This window comes from Musca autumnalis, unplaced genomic scaffold (assembly GCF_047663935.1).
Source record: "Musca autumnalis isolate F117 unplaced genomic scaffold, ASM4766393v1 scaffold_5, whole genome shotgun sequence".
Lineage (NCBI taxonomy): Eukaryota > Metazoa > Arthropoda > Insecta > Diptera > Muscidae > Musca > Musca autumnalis.
In genome coordinates this window covers 200,176,691-200,200,884 of record NW_027412088.1, presented here as the reverse complement: position 1 = coordinate 200,200,884, position 24,194 = coordinate 200,176,691, and the positions used below count along the sequence as shown (strand labels likewise).

Genomic DNA, 24,194 nt, shown 5'->3' with positions numbered 1-24,194 from the left:
TTCATTATTTATAAAAAAAGTTAAATATTATATATTTTATTGTATAACAATTACCACTTCCCAGCCCTGTCTTGTTGTTTACAAAATTGATTGCAATTTTTGGAATTTTGTTTTGATTCTTGATATCTATCGGCCATTATATCTCTTCCTTCCTTTTCTCTTAAACCATCGCCGTCATTTTTCTGCAAGGAAAGCTTTGTATCTTTTCATCGACGCTCACAAAAATTACTTTTTGTGGAAATGGTTTGGAATTAGCTTTAAAATATTTTTAGTTTTTCTCGGATAAAATTTTATAATTAAATAGAAATATGGATGATATAGATTTGTACGAAGATCTGGATGAATTCCAAGAACAACAAGAACTAGTAAGTCCATGCAAAAATTCCTTTAGATAACAATAAATGTATGTCTCATTTTTTTCTAATAGAAATCAAAAGAATTACAAGAAGCCGAGGAAAAATATCAGCAGGCACTTCAAACAATACACAGTTTGGAAGAGGAGAACAAGAGTTTGGCAAAGAAATTGCAACGCATAGAATTAAGTTTTCAAAGTCTACTAGATACAGCACGCAATGAAATACGACGTAAAGATGCCGAGATTGAACGGCTGAGAAAAGAGTAAGCAGGAGGCTAGCTATGAAAGAAAGGTGACAATTTGTTAATAATTATTTTTGTCTTTATAGGAAAGACGATATCTGTTTTAGAAGAAGAGCTCCGCATAGTCGTCCGAAGAATGTGGAAGAAAATATTGCAAGGAATCCTGGAAGAACAGACAATGCATCAGATCACAATGACAAACAGGATTTTGCACCCACGCAACCACCGTCGAACAAAAGGCGACATGATTCCCCAGCAACAAGTCCTGTTGATACGAAACGTAACAAAAGCAGCGATGAATATAAGCGCGATGAAGAACATCGTAGGCAAGAACGTAGTTATAGCTGTAGAAGTAAAGAAAGTCATAGAAAAGAAACAAGTCACGATTACAAAGAAAAACACTGGGATAGATATCATCACAAAGATGAGAGTGACAGACATTCAAACGACTTATCATCATCGTATCGGAGGCATAATGAACAACGTAACAGAAGTCCAGAGCGCAGAGACTACAAACGTTCCTATCACCAAGATTATTCCAGGGAAAGAAAACATTACTCAGATCGTGCGTCACAAAGCGGTCATACTAGCAAGGACACTAAGCATAAGTCTGTTGGAAGAGATGATAATAGACATTCTAACAAATCTTCTGACCACCACCACCCACATACATCAACAGATGGAAGCAAACATTTAGGGTAAGTTTTCTTTTATTTTCTTTAGTTTTGTATTTTGTGTAAGACTTTTCATATAAGAGAGAATTTTTTAATAAATATTGAAAAAAATAAGATGGAAATTATGTTTAGAAAAGAAGAGAGAAGAAAGCAAGTGTAGCTAAGGGGTAGGACTGGAACATTTCTTAAATTCAACTTTCGGTGGGCCACTATTTGTATTCTTCTGCTATGGGCACAACCATTAAATTTATGGTGAGGTGTTTTGCAAATTCATAGATTACAAATTTCTGGAAAACGGGTATTTCGAGTAATCTGGAGAATATGGCCGAAAATTAACGAATTGGATGTTTGAATAAAAATATTTTCTACAGCTGAAATATGACTGCTTAGGAATACTTAAATGATCCTCTAAATTAAACTTCTTGTCTTAGCATGAGGTCACCATATAGGGTTCTATTTAAAATCCACTCTCCAACACTGAAATTGTAGAGAGGAATTAGATTAAGCACCTATTCTGGTTTCTCTTCTTTGAATACCACCCGAAGGCCATGAATCCTTCCCCCAAATTGCTATTACGGGTATTGGAAGCTAATAAAAAACAGCCCGATCTACCGACATTGTCTTCCCAATGAATGTCGACGCAATTGTCTGTTTGTTTATAAATTTCTCTAGAGCTTGTCAGGCAATCTTCTGACACCCTTATCGTTTGCGCTTCAACATTTTTGTGCATGGAATACGTCCACCCTCTGCTTTTGCCAAAAGGATAATATAGTGTTCTCAGTAGTAACTGAAGTAACCTCCTTCTCTTTCGAAAAATCGCTATGGTGCCCACATCCTTGAAAATCCAGGCCTAAGGGCCGATATGTGGCAATTAAAATGTAAAAAATAATCCAGGTCTAAGGACCTCTAGGTGGTCAATAAAATTATTTAAAAATCCACCCCTAAGGACCTCTAGGTGGTCAATAAAAATTATTTACAAAATCCAGGCCTAAGGACCTCTAGGTGGTCTTCTTCTTCTTTATTTGCTTATTCGATTTTCGAATATTAGCGATCATACAATTACATAGTTTCTATTTTCATTAAATGTTATTTATGATTTGACTAAAGAGTTCTCTATTTCGTGATGTGTTGATAAGGTGGTCTGCGTTATGATATCCGGTCCATTGCTGTATGTTCTTGAGCCAGGTTGTTTCTTTTCTACCTCTGGAATTTCTACCTTCTATATTTGCTAGGAGAATTAATTGGAGTTGTTTATATTTGGGATTCCTCATAATGTGTCCTAGGTATGCACTCTTTTGCTTTTTAATATGCGTTGTAAGTTCTCGGGTGCGGTTCATTCTTCTGAGAACCTCTTCGTTCGATATGTGAGCTGTCCAGGGTATTTTTAGTGTTCTTCTGTAAACCCATATCTCAAATGCCTCGAGTCTTTTAATGTCTACAGCTTTAATAGTCCAAATTTCAACTGCATATAGCAATACTGACCAAATATAATTTTTAACGAATCTTGTCTTCGTTTCAATGTTTATGTTATGGCTTGTTAACACTTTTTTATATTTGGAAAACGCGTCCTTTGCCATCTCTATTCTGCATTGAATTTCTTTGCTGTTGTCCCATTCCTCATTAATTAGAACGCCTAAGTATTTAAAACATTTTACTCTTTCAATAGTAGAGTTATGTATTTTTAATGATGTGTCCGTGTGCGAATTCTTTCTACTAATCACCATGAACTTAGTCTTTTGAATATTAATTTTTAGCCCATATTTTTCGCTATATTCAGTGAGTCTGTTCATAAGACTTTGTAGTCCCGACATAGTATCAGCCAGAATAGTGGTGTCGTCGGCGTATCGGATGTTGTTCATATATTTATTTCTGATTTTTATACCTTCTTGAATATTTAAAAATGCTTCTTGAAATATTTTTTCAGAGTATATATTGAATAGTAGTGGAGATAAGACACATCCTTGTCGAACTCCTTTGGATATCATTATTTCTTCTGTTGTATCTCCGTTGACATCAATTTGGGCAGTTTGATGCCAGTATAAACTTTTTATGCATCTTATTTCTTTGTCTTCTATTCCAATAGACTTGATTATTTCGATCAGCTTATCGTGTTGTACCGTGTCAAAGGCTTTTTCGTAGTCGATGAAGCATATGAATACGTCCTTCTGAACTTCCCGACATTTTTGTATAAGAACTTGGATACAAAACAAAGCTTCTCGTGTGCCTTTTCCTTCCTTAAACCCGAATTGTGTATCTCCCATTGATTTCTCGCATTTTTCATATATCCTATTATGAATTATTTTAAGGAATATCTTTAATGTATGACTCATAAGGCTTATGAGTCTATAGTCACTGCATCGTTTGGCATGGCTCTTCTTCGGTATTGCTATAAATGTGGACTTCAGCCAGTCTTGTGGAAATTGTCCTGTGTCATATATATGGTTGAAAAGTTTGGTAAATAGTTGTAGATTGTTTCCATCAATGAGTTTTAATATTTCTGAAGGTATCTCGTCAGGCCCAGTTGCTTTTTTGTCCCTCAAAGATTTAATGGCCCATTCTACTTCAGAATCCGTTATACTCGTTCCAGACAATATTTGCGTGGATTGATTTTCGTAGCATGATCTTTTATCATCTGTAAAGAGCTTTTGTATATAGTCTTTCCAAATTATTTTTTTTCTCGCTAATTTCAGTCACTATTTCATTGCTCTCATTGTATAGTACAGCAGAAGTTGTTTTACGATATACACCAGCAGCTTCCTTTAATTTCTTGTGTAGGTTGTAATCATCGTGTAGGTTTCTCAATCTTTCTATTTCTTCGCACTGATTATTCAAATAAGCGGTTTTTGCAGCTCGTATGGCTGTTTGAATTTCTCTGTTGAGCTCCCAATACAGTTCGTAATTTGAATTTTTGTATTTTCGGCGTTCATCGATAAGGTGTAGAATTTCATCCGTCATCCAGTCCTTATCCTTTGGTTTTGTGTAGTTTCCCAGATCATGTTGAGATATGGTGTTTATGGTAGTTTTAACTCTTTCCCATATATTTTCAACCTCATCAGCATTAATTGTGTTCAGTTGCAAATTTAAGTTATGCGTTATATTACTTTTAATGAGGGGATTTGCAAGTTTTCCAATATCAAGTTTTTTACGATGTGTTTTTTTGGATTTAGATATAATCTTTGTGCACATATTTGCCATAAGAAGATTATGATCAGAAGGAACATCTGCTCCTGGGTATGTCGAGGCCTTCGTTATAGACGTAAAGTGGCGCGTATCTATGAGAATGAAATCAATTTGGTTTCTAATTGTGTTCCTGTTCTATCTTGTGGCGATTTCCACGTGTACAGTCGTCTGGGGGGTAGGCAGAAATATGTGTTTGCTACTTTCATTCGGTGTTCTTGGCAGAATTCTATTAGTCTGTCACCTCTTTCATTTCTATTTCCCAATCCATACTGTCCACTTGTTCCTGGGACAGCGATGCTTCCTACCTTCGCGTTGAAGTCTCCCTGAACAATCGTTATTTCATGTGGTTTTGTCAGATTAAGGAGTTCACCAATTTCATTATAAAAGAGTTCTACTTCTTCGTTGGTTTTGTCAGCTGTAGGAGCATATACTTGCAAAATATTTATATTAAATGGCTTGGCCATTATTTTTATCATCATGGTTCTGTCAGATTTTAAAATAACACTTGTGATACATTTGGCAATATGGGCTTTGACAATTATTGCAACTCCGTTTCTATGATTTCTGTTAAGGTTTCCCGAGTAATAAATTTTAAAATTTTGGGATAGAAATTCACCTGCTTCTGGCCACCATGTTTCACATACGCCGAGTATATCAATATTATGTCTTTCCATTTCATTAAGTGTGTTGGCTAGTTTGCCAGGCTCGAATAAACTGCGGACATTCCATGTTCCAATTTTTAGTTTTTGTTTTGTTTTACCTCCGGGGATTCTTAGCACCCTCGAGTTACCGGAGATTGAGGGCCGTATGTTTTGTGTTGTATTCATAATTGCATGATTTTCAAGGGATGGTACATCAGTGGTTTCCCGTTGCCTTCTGATGGGTATATAGTTTTCCTTCTAGAATTCAGCCGCTCCTCTGGAGTACAGACGCTGTTTGCAGTCGCCCAATGTGGAAACAGACACTACGTTGCAATCGGGTTCCTTTAAGATGTGAGGCTGATTAGACCACAACATCCGATCCTAGCGTTGGGATTGCCAACAAAACCCGCTAGGCCGGGTCGCCTTCTCACTCTAGCTATCGACAAACGGTTGTCTGTACGATATTACCAGGGAATACTTGATTTAAAATCGGAAGTAGTGAGCTGCTTGGAAAATTCAGCAAATGAATCATCTCTGGCCATTCCCAAGTGAGTGGCGATCAGAGACTTTCCGTACCGAAGTACACATCTGAGAAGATCCCCATTCCCCTCTAGGTGGTCAATAAAAAATATTTAAAAAATCCAGGCCTAAGGACCTCTAGGTGGTCAATAAAAATTATTTAAAAAATCCACGCCTAAGAGTATAGCTGGGCAATAAAAATTATTTAAAAAAATCCAGGCTTAAGGACCTCTATGTGGTCAATAAAAATTATATAAAAACCAAGCCTAAGGAGTGCAATAAAAATTATATAAAAACCAAGCCTAAGGAGTGCAATAAAAATTATTTAAAAAATCCAGACCTAAGGACCTTTAGGTGGTCAATAAAATTATATAAAAAATTCACGACTACGGGTCTATAGGTGGTCAATAAAATTATATAAAAAATTCACGACTACGGGTCTATAGGTGGTCAATAAAATTATATAAAAAATTCACGACTACGGGTCTATAGGTGGCCAATAAAAAATATTTAAAAAATCCACGCCTAAAGGGCTATAGGAGGGCAATAAAAATTGCTTAAAAAATCCACGCCTAAAGGGCTATAGGAGGGCAATAAAAATTGTTTAAAAAATCCACGCCTAAAGGGCTATAGGAGGGCAATAAAAATTGTTTAAAAAATCCTCGTCTAAAGAGCTATAGGAGGGCAATAAAAATTGTTTAAAAAATCCACGCCTAAAGGGCTATAGGAGGGCAATAAAAATTGTTTAAAAAATCCACGCCTAAAGGGCTATAGGAGGGCAATAAAAATTGTATAAAAAAACCACGCCTAAAGGGCTATAGGAGGGCAATAAAAATTGTTTAAAAAATCCACGCCTAAAGGGCTATAGGAGGGCAATAAAAATTGTTTAAAAAATCCACGCCTAAAGGGCTATAGGAGGGCAATAAAAATTGTTTAAAAAATCCACGCCTAAAGGGCTATAGGAGGGCAATAAAAATTGTTTAAAAAATCCACGCCTAAAGGGCTATAGGAGGGCAATAAAAATTGTTTAAAAAATCCACGCCTAAAGGGCTATAGGAGGGCAATAAAAATTGTTTAAAAAATCCACGCCTAAAGGGCTATAGGAGGGCAATAAAAATTGTTTAAAAAATCCACGCCTAAAGTGCTTTAGGAGGGCAATAAAAATTGTTTAAAAAATCCACGCCTAAAGTGCTATAGGAGGCCAATAAAAATTGTTTAAAAAATCCACGCCTAAAGTGCTTTAGGAGGGCAATAAAAATTGTTTAAAAAATCCACGCCTAAAGGGCTATAGGAGGCCAATAAAAATTGTTTAAAAAATCAACGCCTAAAGGGCTTTAGGAGGGCAATAAAAATTGTTTAAAAAATCAACGCCTAAAGGGCTTTAGGAGGCCAACAAAAATTGTTTACAAAATCCACGCCTAAAGTGCTTTAGGAGGGCAATAAAAATTGTTTAACAAATCCACGCCTAAAGGGCTATAGGAGGGCAATAAAAATTGTTTAAAAAATCAACGCCTAAAGGGCTTTAGGAGGGCAATAAAAATTGTTTAAAAATCAACGCCTAAAGTGCTTTAGGAGGGCAATAAAAATTGTTTAAAAAATCCACTCCTAAAGGGCTTTAGGAGGGCAATAAAAATTGTTTAAAAAATCAACGCCTAAAGTGCTTTAGGAGGGCAATAAAAATTGTTTAAAAAATCCACTCCTAAAGGGCTTTAAGAGGGTAATAAAATTTGTTTAAAAAATCCACGCCTAAAGGGCTTTAGGAGGGCAATAAAAATTGTTTAAAAAATCCACGCCTAAAGGGCTTTAGGAGGGCAATAAAAATTGTTTAAAAAATCCACGCCTAAAGGGCTTTAGGAGGGCAATAAAAATTGTTTAAAAAATCCACGCCTAAAGGGTTTTAGGAGGGCAATAAAAATTGTTTAAAAAATCAACGCCTAAAGGGCTTTAGGAGGGCAATAAAAATTGTTTAAAAAAATCCACGCCTAAAGTGCTTTAGGAGGGCAATAAAAATTATTAAAAAATCAACGCCTACGGGTCTATATGTGGACATAAAAAAGCCCCCTCTTCTTGGTGTGCACTCGTCATAGATTCCCATTCTTTAATTTGTTCCTTTCCGAGCTCTTCTTTTTCAAGTCAATATCTCCTTAATGTCCAATCGAAGATGTCCCAAGTCCTTCTAGGCTAAGAATTGTCACTTTGTAGTATTCCGTGAATAGAATAAAACTGAAGCCTAGGTATGAAGAAGCCTTCATTTTTACCGTTATAACGTTAACAATTTTCTTCTTTCAAGATCCCAGAATGTCAAATGAAAAAAATTTATGACCTTATACCGCCACATTTCGACAGGATTCTTATCGCTGGCTGGAGAAAGTTTACCTTATTTTCAGTCAATACTTATCTTTCTTTACAGAACGCAATCCAGCGAAGTGAGGCCTACTTACGAAGATTACAATAAGGTTGAAAAAGAAACAGGTTTTCTCGAGCCACAAAACAAATGCAGGACGCAGGATGAATCAAATAATAACCATAAGAATGACTGTCAAGGTGAAGACAATAAAACAAAGCCGGATAAACCTAGACCAGAGAAAGAATCTCTCGGAAGTAATTTTCCAGCCATTGAAACTGCTAATCACAAAGGACCTCTTCCTCAGCACTCACAGCAAGATTTCTACGATGTACTTTACAATGATTTGGATGTGAGTTCCAAGGAAACAACTAACATTCAAAACTCCACGGAAGATGTATGTGATGTTCTTTATGAAGATTTGGATCCAGGTGATAAGGAAACCAATGAAATCCAAAAATCAACAGGGGAACTTCCCGCCAAGGAAAATGTGTGTGGAAAGACCAGCAAAGATAAAGAAAGAAAAGACAAAGGAAAATTAAATACTACTCACTCCAGGGAAGATATAAGTGATGTTCTTTACTGCGATTTGAATAAAGAACCCAAAGGAAGTGAAAAGTCATTAACTGAGAAGATTTCATCAAAGGAAGATCAAAGAAAGGATGATGTATGTGTGGTCTTATACGATGATTTGGATGAAGAGCCTAATGAATGCCATGAAAATGAAAAATCTACAAAGGAATTAAGATCGTGTACGGAAAAAACTGAAAACAGTATCGTGGAAATCAACAACATACAAAAATCACCTACTAAACCCATTTCTAGCCAGAAAAAGGACAAAGAAGATTCGTCAAAACCTACAAATTCAGATATATATGTGGACCTTTCCAATAATTTGGAAAAAATCAGAACTAGTCCTAAACCAACCACAACCAGTCACATTACCCGCAAAATCAATACTCCACACAAAGTGGCCATATTTCAAACTCTCTTTGGACCATCACCCAGTACATCGGAAGGAAGCAACATTACTCCAAAGTCTATTTCAAATAAAATACCGCAAAGTGATTCCAAAACCACGTCACCAAGTGAATATAGTGATTTTGAAATTGAAGAGATGAGGACACCAAACTATGATAACAACGATTTGGATAGTTGCTTCATAAGCAATGAATATAAAACAGCTGCCGGCAAAATAATTGATTTAACGGAACAAGAAGAAACTTGTAACAAGGAAAAGGTAATTAACTCCTCACATGCAGCTTCGCACATACAAATACCTGGTTTAGATCTGCTTATGGTTACTATGGCTAAAGACATGTTCGATACTTCAAAGAAGTTAGAAGAACTTAGTTTTCTTCGTTTATCCAAAGAAGGCGCAGAGAGTATTAACAAATCATTGGACATAACCTCAAAAGTCGGGGAATCCGTTCCTGATATTCATGAAGGAAAAGAAAATAAATTAACTAATGTAGAAGAACAAGGATGTTGTAGCATTGCCAAACAGGACACCAGTAGTACATCCTTGAACATAACACCAAAAGCCAGGGAATCCGTCGATGATCTTCATGAAGAAAAAGAAAATAAACTAACTAATGAAGAAGAGGAATGTTTAAGTATAGACAAACTGGACACCATTGGTAATAAATCTCTTAACATAACCTCAAAAGTTGTGGAAGCGGTTAAACACCATGGAGGGAATGCAAATACACCAACTAATGAGGATGAATCATGCTCCAGATATAAAGAAACCATTTCATCCCCAATGAGAGAAGAAGAAATCAGTTTTCTTGACATGTCCAAACAGGACACTGTAAGTAATAAATCTTTGAATATAACCTCAAATGTTGTGGTATTGGATAAAGATCATGGCGATAGAAATATTGATGATGATAAATGTGCAACCTCAAAGAAAAACATTTCAAGTGTGTTAATAGAAGATGAATTAACAAATATAACCTCAAAAGATGTGACAACAAATAAAGACCACGATAAAAGAAATGTTGCTACTAAGGAATGTTCAAGCTCTGCGCAAAAGATTTCATGTCCATTGTCGGATGATGAAATCAGTTTTTTAAACATAACCTCAAAAATTGTGGAATCGAGTAAAGAATATTGCGAAAGAAATATTGATGACAATAAATGCTCTACCTCTTTGAAAACCATTTCATCTGATTTGGAAGAAGAAGAATTAACTACAAAAAAATCACTAAACATAACCTCAAAAATGGTGGAATCTTATAAAGAAATTGAGGGAAACGAAACTACACAAGCTATTGAGGATGAAGAATGTCACAACTCTAAGAAAACCATTTCATGCTCTATTAGTGAAGAAAACATCAGTTTGATTGACATTTCAACAGAAAGGTCTACAACGAACATAACCTCAAACAATATACATTCAAATATTGAGCCAGAAAAAGAAAGTGATACGCATAAAGAAGGTACTAACTCCAAGGAAAACATTTCCACTCCTTTGAGTTCAAAAGACAGCAGTTTTCATGGCATTCTACCCAAAGACATTTGTTGTGACATAACCTCAAAAGATGCGGCAACACATAAAGCCCACGGCGAAGGAATCATTAAATGTTCTACCTCCGAGAAAAACATTTTATTCCCTTTGAGAGTAAAAGACCGGAGTTTTCTTGGCATTCTACAAAAAGACACCACCACCAACGTATGTAACATAACCTCAAAAGACATACACACAACGGCTGGGCAAGAAATTGAAAATATGCAATCTATGGGTGAGGAAGTATCCTCTAGTCCTATGAAAAATATTTCATTTGCAAAAATTTGCCAAACTCCTCCAAAAATTATACCTTGTCTTGATATAACCTCCCCTGAAACAGCCTCAATTGTAATCCAAGATGTTACTACACCCAAAAGAAGTACAAAATCTACATTTAAGGAATTGACGCCAAAAAGTAAAATGCTTTTATTGCAATGTGATGAAACTCTAGGTTCCAGTTTAGAATCTGAGCAGACCTTAAGCAGAGATTCTTTGGAATCGGAATTGACAAAACCAGCATCAGAGTCAAGTATGGAACCTTTAAATATTAATGAGGATGATTCTGGCGAAATGAGAAAATTCAAAGAATGCGTGCAGGGAAATGATGAGAACATAAAAAGCACGAGCCCTGAAAAATATCAGGAAGGTTTAAAAGGTGTGACACCCCTACCGAATATTTTGGATGTTGATGCAAATGTTGCTGAAATTATAAAGGAAAATGAGACAACAACAAAAAATGTATCTTTGGCAAAAGAATCCGTAAAATGTGTGACTAATTTTATGGTAATGTCTACTGGTACGTCAAACGAATGTGGACCAAATCCCCAAACTCTTGACAAAGGTGAATGCAGTTTGAAAGCTTATTCTGATGGCGAAGACATGTTGGCCTCAAAATTAGTGGATGACAAGTTTGCCCATGAAGAATCTGATCTGACAACAAAAGTAAATGACATGGAATCAGCATCCAAACTTCACCCGCCTGATAATGATACAAATTTCGAAGAAACCTCTGAGGGTAAAGAACATTTAGCATCCAATTCTTTGAAACAGCTATTCAATAGTGGACAGTCGAACTCGAAAGCTACGCCTTCACAGCGATCGGAAGAATTGAATCTGCTTTCCAACTACTCAGAGCCGCTTTTGATTTGCGAAGATCCTGATTTGTGTAAAACAGAGGTCAAAAATAGTCCAAAGATGAGAAATACGTTAGTCGAAACTTTGGATATAGCCTCCAAGTCTGCAGGAACGGGACTATCATGTGAAGAATCTAAGGACGCAGATTACTCAAAGCCGAATTGTACACCAATCACCACTTCAAAGACCTCTGAAGAAAAAGAATTTTGCTGCACACCTTTGAATGTGGTTTTAAATTGTGAAAAATCTAAGACCGAGGTTTTTCCAAGCAAGAATATTTCGCCACTTGAAGCTTCAAAAACATGTAAAGAATCGGGTTTACCCTCCATGTGTGCAGAAGAATCTGAGGTCACAGATCCCATAATACAAAGAGGACCATCAACCGAAACCCTAAAATCGCCTGAAGATTTAGTCTTACCCTCCGAATCATTTGAACCGGTTCTAAATTGTGAAAAAACTCGTTTGGCGGAAGCTATGGCCACAGATACCCCAACATCGTGTTGTCACAAACCCTCAAAATCTTCTACAGACATGGAATCCGGTGATACTTCATCAAAACAAAATTCTTCTACATGTTCTTCTCTTGATTTAACATGGTCCGAGGGAACACCAGAGAAGGATACCACATCTGTAGAACATAACACCGATGCCTTAAATGATTCCTACACAAAAGTTAGTAACAAAGAAGATTCTAGAAAAGATATGGGGGAAAATGAGAATTCTAAAAAATCTCCTGAAATTTCAAAATCGAATAATTTCGACTCCGATCACAAAAATTCAATTAGAGATCGCAATTCTTCAACAGATCTTGATTCTTCAGTAATCGTTATTGATGATGAGGAAGATTCCGACCCAAAGATGTCCAAGGAATCATTGAATAATAACAAAGATCTCCCCGTAGATTCTGCTTCTCATAATAAATCCGAAATTTTCGATTTGGGAGATGAAAGTATGAGCGAGGAATTACCTCCATCTATATCCGATTGTAATGAACAGAAAACTAAAGACCAAGATTGTAACATGGAAGAGAAAGAAAATGCTGAGAGTTTAACAGAAGAGGAACCGAAGTCAAGTGGTGAAAATTCTGAGGCTTTTGAGAGCTTTCCAAAGGAAACAAATAACAATTGTTTTGAAACGCACTCCAAAATCAAATCTAAAGAAACGAAGTCTTCCGAACATCCAAAATGTTTAGAGAGTAAAAATAATGTAGACGAAAGAGAAGAGAACATTCAAAACAATTCAGTCTCTGTGGAGGAGAAAAATTGTAAACAAAGTCCCTTTGTTAAAGATAATTTAGCGATTGAAACCAAGTCTTCCGAAGCTTTAGAGTCTTTAGAAATACGAGAAGAGAGTTACAAGGAAAATCCAGACTCTCATATGGAGAAAAATTTTAAAGAAACTTCTATTGGTGAACAGAATTTAGCTTTGGAAGTTGAATCAATAGATAATGTAACCAGTGAAAAGAAGTCAGCTATTAAAGATAGCTCATCCAAAGAACCTTCTTATAATGCTTCTGAGCGAGCGCCATCTCCCTTAGTAGAAGACCATCAGCAACTCAGCCCTCAACCAGAAGATACAATAAAAGTTATGACATCGGAGAATATTGAGAAAGTTATTGAAATTCATGCTTCTTCTTCGAAACCAACAAGTGAAAGGATTCTCAGTTCTCCCACTAAAGATAAAGGAATAGCTATGCCTTTGGAGAATATGGAAAAAGCTTCAATTGAATCTGTTGTTGTCAATGAAAAGCTGTCTTCAAATCACCCCAAATCGGCTGAAGAAAACAACGACGAACCAAAACCTTGTCCCGGTGAAGTTGACACGCAATCTGTGGAGGTTCTTAGCTTCGGATGTGAAGATGAAAGAATGACTATGACATCGCATGAATTTGCAAAGGAAAGTCTCTCTTCAAAGGATTCTAAACCGGCTAAACTTATAAGTGAAGAATCGGATCAGGAAATGTCTTGTCCCATTGAGAATTCCCAAGCATCTGTAGAATCTGTTGGAAACAAAACTCTGTCGTCCACAACTTCTGCACCAATGCCCCAAAACAAAAGTCATTCTAGTACATCCTCTTCTGAAGAATATAAAAGCAAAGCTGCAAGCTCTTCTGATGCGACATGTAGGGATATAGACCAAGAAACCACAACAACTACTGGAAAAGATTCTAAGCTTTGTAAAAATCTAGAAGAAGAAGATCTTCAAATGAGAGAAGTTGCAAAAGAAGCTATTGTTTATAACCTCAAAACTTCAACTCAACTACTTCATGAGCAGTCAATAGGGGAAATGTCTGGTGCAAATATATACCATAAAGAAGCCAATAAGGGAGGCGATGTTACAATATCATTAGAATCCAATGAAGGTCTGTTAATAAAGGAAACAGTTTCTGCATCTCATGAAGACACACCCTCGGAACCAACAAAAGATATAGAAGATGTTGAGAAGCAAACAGTTATTTCTTTAATTCCCGAGGAAGATCAAGAAGAACCTGCTCTTGAATTTGGAAATACTAATGGCCGATGCAAATCTTTAGAGGAAATGTCGCTTGAGACATCTAATAAGGCCATAGAGAGCTCAACTGATGGTGTGGCCCAATGTCCTGACGTAAAATCTACTGAAAAGTTAGTCTGGGAAACCTCTGATAATGAAGACAATGTGGATACATCCTTGGAATGCAGTGAAATCCCGCTAGAGGCTCCTAATAAGGCCATAAAAATCTCAACAGAATATACGACCCATTCTCCAGACGTGAAATCAACAGAAAAGTTAGTCATTGAAATCTCTGATAACGAAGACAATATGGATACATCCTTGGAAGGCAGTGAAATCTCGTCTAATAAGGCCCCTCTAAAATCCGTAGAAGAAAAGAATTTAGAGGTTAAGGAGAAAACAACTTTCCCTCCAGCTCCTTTGGCAACCAATGAAAAGGGAAATATGAGAGAGGGGTTAGCGGATAATCAACAATTGAACACCAATGAAGCTTCCGTAAGCATACTTGCTAAGGATACACATCCAACGAGTGGTCCATGCTCAAGCATAGTTCCCAAGGCATTAAATGCCATATCTGGCAGCTCCCACAGCCCAGAGGAAACAAACCCTACTTCTCAAGAGGCCAGTACAACAGATGGAGTATGCAGCATAGTTTCTAAGGACACATGCACGGCTACTGATAAAAGCAGTAGTCCAAACCCAGTAAAACTTAAGACCACATCCTGTCAAAACATGTCAGGTGCTGAAGCTATTAAGACAAAATCTGGTTCCAAAGGAAATTCAACTTCGAAACCCAGCAAAGAAGAACATACGAAGGAAACAAACAACTTGGCATCACCTCTTAGAAGCCATCATAAAGGAAATGAAGAATCTCTAGTGGAATGTGAGAAGTCCAATGAAAATTTAGCTTCACTACACACATCCCAAACTACTGATGAAACCACAGATACAGTTTCTAAGGGAACATATGCCACAACGGAACATTACACCTGCAGCCCGAGGTCATTGGCCACAATTGATCAAAACTCAAGCCTAGTATCAACGGACTCATATGTCCCCACTATTCAAACCACAATGAAGTCATCTAAGGAGACCTGCAGTCCAAGCCACGCGCAACCAAATACCAATACTTGCCAAAATGTGGCTGATTCTCAAGCTGGGCCTAAAGACCAAACTCTTTTGGAGCCTACCACCGAAATTGATTTGGAAGATGCGGAGAATGCAAAGAATTGTTCAGCATCTCTGGAATACTTTGAAAAGGGAGATGGTAAATCTTTCCTAGTATTAAAAGGTCATATGGAGACTCAACAATTGCAAGGAACTGAATCTTCAAAGGCTGGTGCAAATATAAATTCCTCTAAGGACGCATATACAACCACAGAACATGATAATTGTACTCCAAGCAATGTCAAACGAAAGATTGATGTTAATTTTGCAATTCCTCAAAGTGAGGTTAGGAGTGCATCTAACGAAACCAGCAAGCATGATAAAACCTCTTCAAGGCCAGAATTCGATATACAATCCGCCTGTGAATACAAACAGGAAGCAGAAAGAATCCAAATCAGTAGCACCATTGGCAACACTTTGAAGGTTCAAACCACCTGTAAAACACAACAACAGCCGCAAGGAACCAAAGTGAGCAACACAATTGGGAATGCTGCAAACATCCCTTCCCCTTGTAAAACCAAACAACAACAACAAAGAATCAACACCAGTGGCTCCATTATAAAGACTTTAAAAATCCAATCACCCCATACAACCACAAACGAACAACAACAACTAAGCCCATTCAAAACAAACCCTACTAATAGCTACACCCACTCCAAAACTTCTCTGCAACAACAACAACAACGAATCATTATCAACACCGCACATGATTCCACAAATACCCTTAAGACGCTAAGCATTAACGATTGTTATAATGCACCCATTGTTTTACCTTCAATATCCACTACATGTCCCACACCCTCAAATTTTAGTGGCATCTTCTCCAGGAACAACAGCATTCAGGAAGATGCAAATACAACAAATTTGAATGCTCAAAAAACATTATCACCACCAACTAAAGAATATGTTTTACCTGCGGCTAGTGTTTTGTGTACCATGGACAATTTAAAGGATGTCACAAAAGCAACAACAACAGCAGCAGCAACACCATGCAATTTGATAAACAAAAAATTGCATTGGGAGTTGTTGAAAGAGAATAAAGAAACCATTGAAATTGAAGATGACAGCGATGCGGATAGTTCGGATGAGGAAAAGAAGTTAAAAATAATGGAAGAGGAAGAGGAGTTAGAAGAAAATAGAGGTGGAGATGCAAGGGATAAGCAAGAAGACATTGAAGATCCAAAAAAGACTCAGAATGTTACGTGTCTAAGACACGGAAATCTAAACCATGAAGAAAATGGAGGAGAATTAGATGCTAAAAATAAGCATGACCATGACAGCACTGAAGAAGATCCCCAGAAGACTCCTGAAATCCTAACCCCTGAATCTAAAGCTCTTTTGACCACATCACCAAATCCCGAATTTGTTGATAAAATAATCAAATCGAGATGCCAAGTTACGAGTAAAACCAACAACACCAAAACATGCTCTCCCATACGTGTAAGAAGTGCCGAAAAACTTATGGATAAGGCCATTCTCAAGGTGGCAATGATTAAAAAGAAGAAATTAACTTTGTGTCTCTCTCCCAAGACAAAATGTGGCAGAGTCACTAAAAAGAAAGTTAATATGAATTCCAAACAAAGGAAACCCAAAGCTAAAGGAGTCACAAATTCGGTGGATGAGGATTCTCAAGATTCTCCCAATACTTTGGGTGACATTTTATCAAGTAGTATGCAAAAGAAACTTGTTTTGGATAACATGGTCAATGAAGTCGTAGCACAACAAACAAACAAATATGAGGTGACGAGAAGTCCCCAAGAAAATGCTGTGAATCAAAAAAGATTGGCTGTCCATACTTCCAAGTCATTAGTTGAGAATGCATCACATATTCAAAGTCCAGTGCTAAAGCCCTCATCCAACATTAGTAGTTTTATAAATCAAGCCACCTCCAAAATGTCGGATATTTCTGAAACTCTAAAGAAGATAGGAGAAGAGCTAACAACAAGTAATGTTGGAAATTTGTCTATGACAGAAAATGAACCAATGAAACCTATATTAACTCTGGGCCCTGCAAATTCCATAAAATTATCACCCAATTCTTCTTCATCTCCTACTCCTTTAAATCCCCAACATGGCCCTAAAAAAGTTGTGGATGTCAACACGTTCATTATGCATGCTACTTCGAATATAACCGACATTTCAAAGACCATAGACAAGATCAAGGAGGTGACCGCAAGTAAGGTGGGTAAACCGTTAATAATGGCAGCGGAAAATAGATCACCATTGTCATGTAGAACAGTTTCCAGCCCTACAACATTTGGTCTTCACAATGTTTCTCAAAACGTCCACACACCCAATTATATTGTGACAACTCCCACAAATCACATTCCAAAAAGTACCCAAACTAAGCCGCCAACTACACCAATGACCAAATCAGTTTTTATTAGAAATTATAAAATACCAAAAATCAAAAAACCATCTACCACCGTGAATGAATCTCCAACGGACAGTAGTGGTGGTGAAAAGAATAACTCTGTCGGAGCAGCGGATAAGGCCAATAAAATGCAAAACTATTTGGCAACATTGCAAAATATTTTAAATAATAAAGCTGTACCACATACATGGAATGTTAATTATAACACAAATCCTGCAGCTACACAACAATGTACAGCGTCTGAAACCACAATAAAAAGTGAGGTTATGGAGAAGGAATCTCATAGAAAATTACTAAACATAACAAGAGAATTTTCCGAAATGAAAGAAAGTTCCTCTAGTTCTACTTCCAAACCACTCACAAAAGTAAGACGGAAATCTATGTATGCCCAAGTGGGAGATTCTGACACGAACAGTAATGCAGTTGCGGAGAGTGTGGCTGATGTGAAGCCATTTGAAAATCAAATTTTAATGACCACGAAACCCATAAGACCATACAACAAATTAAGATATATTGAAGTATATGATGCCAATCCTTCTCCCAATGACGGCAGTCTGTTGGAAAATCAAAGAGATGATGATAAGGAGTTGAAAAAAACTAAAGCTAATCCCATAAAATCCAGACGTAAATCAATGTTTGCTGAGACAAATTCTCAACGTGAAATTGATAGGCCATTGAAAAAGTCAAATGAAAAGCCTGCACATGATTCAATTTCCTCTTTTTCTTCCTCTTTCAATGCTGGAGTCACGAGTTCATTAAGCAAATACAATGAGAGACCTATACACGGCATAAGAAACGAAGGGGTTAAACATGAATTGGGTGAAGTGATTAAAATGCCTTTGAAATCCCGACGCAAGTCTATGTTGGCTGAAGCTAATGAATCTATTTCTTCTTCTTCTTCTTTCAATGTTGCGAGTCATGATTTTAAACAAAATGAGAACATGAGAAGTGAAGGGGCAAAGGAAGCAGAGAACAATAGCCTTTTGGTTAAAGGTGTTAAGAAGCCTCCAAAATCCCGAAGAAAGTCAATGTTTGCTGAAGGTTATGATACAACTTCTACCTCTTCTTTCAAAGGCGAGAATCATGAAATTCGCGACACAACAGACCGCAGTGTAACTCCTTTGGGTGCTAATGTTGCGATCATGGAAGGTCAGATTTCCAGGGAAATTGATCTTCAGGCTAAATCTAAAGAGAAGTCATCAAAACCAATGACAAAAGAAGAACAAATAGAGCAAATGTCATCTCAAATCCCAGACGAAAATACCTTGGAAGTCATTAAGAACAAGGAAGTCCCGCCAAAAACGGAAAAGAACCCGGTAAAGGCAAGGCGCAAATCGGTTTATGTCGCATTTGATTACAAAAACTCTTCTCAGGACTCTGCCTTAACAAATTTGGGAGGAGATACTAGTGGAATGTCTTTGAAAGCTACTGAGGAAAAAGGTCTTTACTATTCACAAGGGCAGGTTGGAGAGATATCTGATAAGAGTTTGCTGGGAAATCAAGATGAAGTTGCTTTGGCAACCGGCTATCCCAAGGAAACTGTAATTCACACAAAATCTGATGTTACAAATCCCCACTCAACGGCAGAAGAAGGTCAACTTGATAAAATCCCGTTGGAAAATCCGACTGAAAAGACCATGGAAGTCGTTGGGAAGAAAGAAGGGGTTCCTAAACCAGAGAAAAAGCCAGTGAAAGCAAGACGTAAATCCTTATATATCGAAACAGATGGCAAAAACTCTGCTAAAGTCCCTCTTGATGAAGTTTTGGGCGGAGATCAAAATGAGAAGACCATCGAACACATCGATAACAAGGATGTCACAACTAAGGCGGAGAAGAAACCTACTAAAACAAGACGTAAATCGATATATATTGAAGCAGATAGCAACTGCTCTTCTCAAGGCTCTCTTGATAAAATCCCCGTTAGTGATCAAAGTGAGAAGTCAATGGGAGACATTGATAACAAGGAAACCCAAACAACAACTGAAAAGAACGCTACAAAATCAAGACGAAAGTCGGTATATATTGAAACAGGTGGCAACTACTCTTCTGAAGGTCCCCTAGAAAATGATTTCAAGGGAGATGAAACTGTTAATAGCATGGAAGTTGCTGAGAACAAGGAAACGCAACCTATACACGAAAATAAACCTACAAAATCAAGACGAAAGTCGGTATACAGTGAAACAGATGGCAACTACTCTTCTCAAGGTTACCTTCAAAAAGGTTTTGAGAGTGATAGAAATGACAGCACCATGGAAGTCACTGAGAACAAGGAAGCTCAACATATTCCCAATAAGAAACCTACAAAATCAAGACGAAAATCGGTATATGTCGAGGCAGCTGGTGACAACGCTTCCAAAGAAATTGTTGAAAAAGGTTTGTCAGAAAATCAAAGTGAAAAGTCCATGCAGGTCATAGAAAACCGGAAACCTAAAGATGACGACAACCCTCAAGCTATACCCAAGAAGAAACCTATGAAATCAAGGCGTATATCCATATATTATGACTTTGATAATGCAGGCTCAGCAGGAAATCAAAGTGAGAAGCCTTTAGAGGACACCATGAAATTGGACATTGAGGAAACAAAAGCCATAGAGGGTAGAACAACGTCTTCAATATCCGTGGATGACAAATTACATGGTTCTCATGTTGCAGGACATCATATTGAGGATGTATACACGGAAAATCAAGCCTTAGAGGTTGTAGACAAGGAAACAGCAGATACAACGGATAAGAAGCCTCCAAAAGCAAGACGTAGATCATTATATTATGAAATGGAGGCCACCAGTGAAATAAATGATTCTCCTGTTTCAAGGGAACAGAGTGAGACAACAAGGGAAAAGCAATCTTTGGAGGCTATAGCAAAGGAGAAGCCACTACAAGATTCTAAAGAAATAAAAACTGAAGAAAAGGGGAAGAAGGAGGGAGCGTCTGTGACGCAAGACAACAAATCAGTTAAAAAACCTGCAAAAGTAAGACGCAAATCAATATATCAAGAAATGGATGTCACAAATGAAAACCCCAATGAATCTAACCTAAAAAATCCAGACACACTAGAAAGGAATGAGATTTCGACAACTATGAAAGCTTCTAAATCTGCCACCAGCAAACGTAGAAAATCTTTGTATATAGAGGACCTTGGGGATCTTGAAGCTGCTTCAGGCATTGTCACTGAACCAAAGGTGAATATTGAGAAACCATCGAAAGGACGTAGAAAATCAATTTCTGTCGATAAGAAAGAATTAACAAAAGCCAATGTTGGAGAATCAATGAAAACGCTTAGCGCAAAATCCATACAAAATGGACCAAAATCTATGCTATTGGATGCAGCTGATAGTGATAATTCAACATCAACACGTGGTGATAATTTGGCAGTTGACCACAAGAATGAAAAGGAAGTGAAAGATAACCAGACAACTATAACCATAAAAAGAAGAAGAAAATCAATGCATGCTGAGGTTGTGAAAGGAAGCTTTCTCTTAGAAGAAAGTGGACAAGAGATTAGCACAAAATTGCAAGAAAAAGAAGAAGTGGGGGATGTTATACACCAAACTGATGAAACTATAAAGAAAAACACATCTAATGTATCCACTAGTGGTACCTTGAGATCACGTAGCAAATCCCTGTATAATGAAACTCCCTTTTTTGACAACCAACCACAAACAGTTGGCGAACATAAGAAACCCTTAAACATACATCGTCGTATTTTAGATTCGAGTAGTGATGAAGCGGATAGCAGTAGCAACAGCAGCAGTCTGATACACATATTACCCATTAAACCGGTTATACAAAATGTTGAAATAATAACACCACCACCAGCCAAGAAACGTTGCACGACGACGACAACGGTACGTAAACGTCGGGTGGTGAAAATTCTTAGTTCCTCCTATCAAACAGATCAGCCACAGCAAAGAGTGGAACCTGAACCTACTCCTACTCCTCCACCTCCTTCTCCCTCCAAGGAAGACAAACAAGATTTCTCAGCAGCAGCAGCAACAACAAATAATAATGACGAACCTGTTGAGAAATCTTGTTTGTCCATGCTTAATACACATCCCATATTTAATACCCAGGTGCAAAATGAATTATTGGCAGAACCAAATCCCAATAATATGACACCATCATTATTACATGATGATCGTTTTAAAGAAATCGATTCAACCATGCAGGACATGTTCAATTCACCACAACATGAACCACAAAGTCTAAATGAGAGTAAATCGAATGTTCTACTTGATGAAATGACCACAACAATGGCCAATAAAGGAAGTAACACAAATGATTCCAATGATTCTGGTTCAACAAACATAACAACAACAACAGCATCCGTCACATCTACACCCCCAACCTCTGCAGTTTCAACCCACAATACCAGTGATAGTACAAAACATGTCACTTTAGGTACATCGGAATATCGTTTCGAAAAAACCAACGACAATGTTGTAACCATGTTTATATCGCGTAAAAGAAAACGTAAACAAAACTAAGAAAAGTATTGAAATGAAATTAAAAGTTTAAATTTTATAGTATTCTAATTTTGATTTTACAAAAAAAAAAGATCGAAATCTATTTTTCTTTATTTCTTTTTAACTGTATATACGTTAATATAAGCAATGTTATTGTTGTTGCTTTCGAATAAGTTTGTTTGTAGTTTATATATTTATATACTTAAGTAACTAAGACAATGTGGAAATAAAATTTTGAAATCATTTTATTTAATAACACTTTTGCGATTTTTATTTTCGAGGGATTTTTTTTTTGACGGAGAGTACGGATAGTTGGATATGGAAAGGGAAACAAAGGTAGAGGGCTAATCTAGATCTAATCCATAGATGAAGAAGATCAGGGGACTAATTATGACATTCGATTCGATCGAGCATTTTCTCGTGAATGAAAAAATCAAACTATTAAACCCTATTCGCACAACCAATCGTACATTTACTAATGGTTTGTTTCTCTAAAGCATAGTACACACTGACCAACAAAACTGACAGTCATCGGGGTCTATTTCGTTTAAATCAAAGTCTAGCTGAATAATTACTTTCCAGATCTCTAAATAATACTTTAAATATTGCATTTCAACAGTTTTTAGCTAAACAAAAGTGCTTATTTGCCAGATAATTGTCCTTAAAGTAAGTTGGCTGTCAGTTTTGACTGATAGTGTGTACTCCCCTTAAGACGATTCGAATTCAAATTCGTTCGAACTACGACCAAACTCCGAAATTATTACCCAAAGTATTGTTCAATATTAATAATATAATATTTACATTTTTCATTAATAAGTTAGTTTTTTTAGTTTTTGTTTATTTAAAAATAAACACATATTTTACTGTCTACTTTCTTAATGTTCTTTGAAGAACACAGGTTTTCATAGTTCGATTTTTTCATTCATTCGATCGAATCGAATGTCGTAATTAGGCCCCAGTAGTGTGATTCTCTAACTCATTTTTTGAGCTACCGACAGAACTTTACGACTACTTTTTATTTGTCGATAACTTACCGAACAATATCGTTAATTACCGAAATTATACTTACTTAGCTGGCCCATTACAGAACATTTGTTCCATAGACCGAACTAAGAAAAGATGTCCAATTCTCTCTGTTTCGTGCTTCGCTTTTTGGAATACCGCGCCTTGTCATCTCATCGTCCACTTGTTTGCGCCATCTATTCTTTGGCCTGCCAGTTCTGCGTGCACCGCCATGTATCTCAAATTTATACGCTTATATGGCCTAGCCAACGCAACCGCTGCATCTCGATACGTTTAACTATATTGATGTCGTTGTATAGCAGATACAGCTCGCGGTTCATACGACGTCGATATTCACCGTCAACGCAGCTTGGTCCGTAGATCTTTCGAAGAATTTTTCTCTCAAACACGCCAAGCACTGCCTTATCTGCTTGCGCAAGTACCCAGGCTTCGGAACCATACATCAGCACGGGTAGTATCAGTGTTTTGTAAGAGGAGTTGTGGCTTTGTTTTTGAAGTGCTTACTTAAGCCAAAGTAGCATCTGTTGGCCAATACAATTCTTCTTTTTATTTCACAACTGATGTCGTCGGTTGTGTTTACGGCGGTGCCGAGGTATACGAAGTCTTTTACTACCTCAAAATTATAGGAACCAACTTCAACAGTTGGTCCGATCTCAATGGACGCATTGCGCGTCGACACCATCAGCTTGGTCTACTCGCCGTTTACCGCCAGACCCACTTTAGCAGATTCTCCTTCGGCCTTCATAAAGGTATCGGTTACTTCTTTTACTGATCGTCCCATGATGTCTATATCATCAGCATAAGCAAGTAACATGTGACTATTGGTATAGATTGTGCCACTTCTTTTGACACTTGCCTCTCGTATAACCTTTTCAAGCAGGATGTGGAAAAGATCACAGGAAAGACTGTCTCCTTGCCTGACACCTCTATTGGTACAAAACTCTTCGGAGAGGTTCTTTCCTATCTGAACTGAAGATCTTGTGTCAGAGTCATTTAACAAAGCCGGATGAGCTTTGCGGGGATACCAAATTCAGACATGGCTTGGAATACCTTTGAACGCAGCGGGCTGTCGAAGG

General features: G+C 37.2%; 2 protein-coding genes across 4 annotated transcripts in view; both read left to right on the top strand.

The window, feature by feature from the left end:
• The window catches only part of LOC141387156 (transmembrane protein 186), a 126,021-nt gene that overhangs the window by 91,847 nt on the left and 9,980 nt on the right, over positions 1–24,194 (top strand). The gene's annotated exons all lie outside the window — the stretch shown is intronic.
• FLASH (FLICE-associated huge protein) lies at positions 69–22,351 on the top strand. 3 transcript variants are annotated; one of them, XM_073956333.1, is made up of 5 exons: positions 199–365; positions 428–618; positions 684–2,181; positions 5,707–5,753; positions 6,339–22,351. In XM_073956333.1, exon 5 carries the CDS (start codon positions 7,930–7,932, stop codon positions 22,114–22,116), a length of 14,187 nt encoding a protein of 4,728 aa, XP_073812434.1. In that variant the 5' UTR covers positions 199–365; positions 428–618; positions 684–2,181; positions 5,707–5,753; positions 6,339–7,929; the 3' UTR covers positions 22,117–22,351. The 3 variants fall into 3 exon arrangements, with proteins under 3 accessions (XP_073812433.1, XP_073812434.1, XP_073812435.1); XM_073956332.1 differs by lacking the exon at positions 5,707–5,753 and having other exon boundaries at positions 69–365; positions 684–1,295; positions 8,022–22,351; XM_073956334.1 differs by lacking the exons at positions 199–365; positions 428–618; positions 684–2,181; positions 5,707–5,753 and having other exon boundaries at positions 6,143–6,999; positions 7,187–22,351.

What these genes read in the sequence shown, in the direction of transcription:
- FLASH (XM_073956332.1), top strand. Translation starts at nt 309, where the DNA reads ATGGATGATATAGATTTGTACGAAGATCTGGATGAATTCCAAGAACAA. An exon ending in ATTGAACGGCTGAGAAAAGA is followed by an intron (nt 619 to 683) that starts GTAAGCAGGAGG and finishes TTGTCTTTATAG; the next exon opens with GAAAGACGATATCTGTTTTA. An exon ending in GATGGAAGCAAACATTTAGG is followed by an intron (nt 1,296 to 8,021) that starts GTAAGTTTTCTT and finishes CTTTCTTTACAG; the next exon opens with AACGCAATCCAGCGAAGTGA.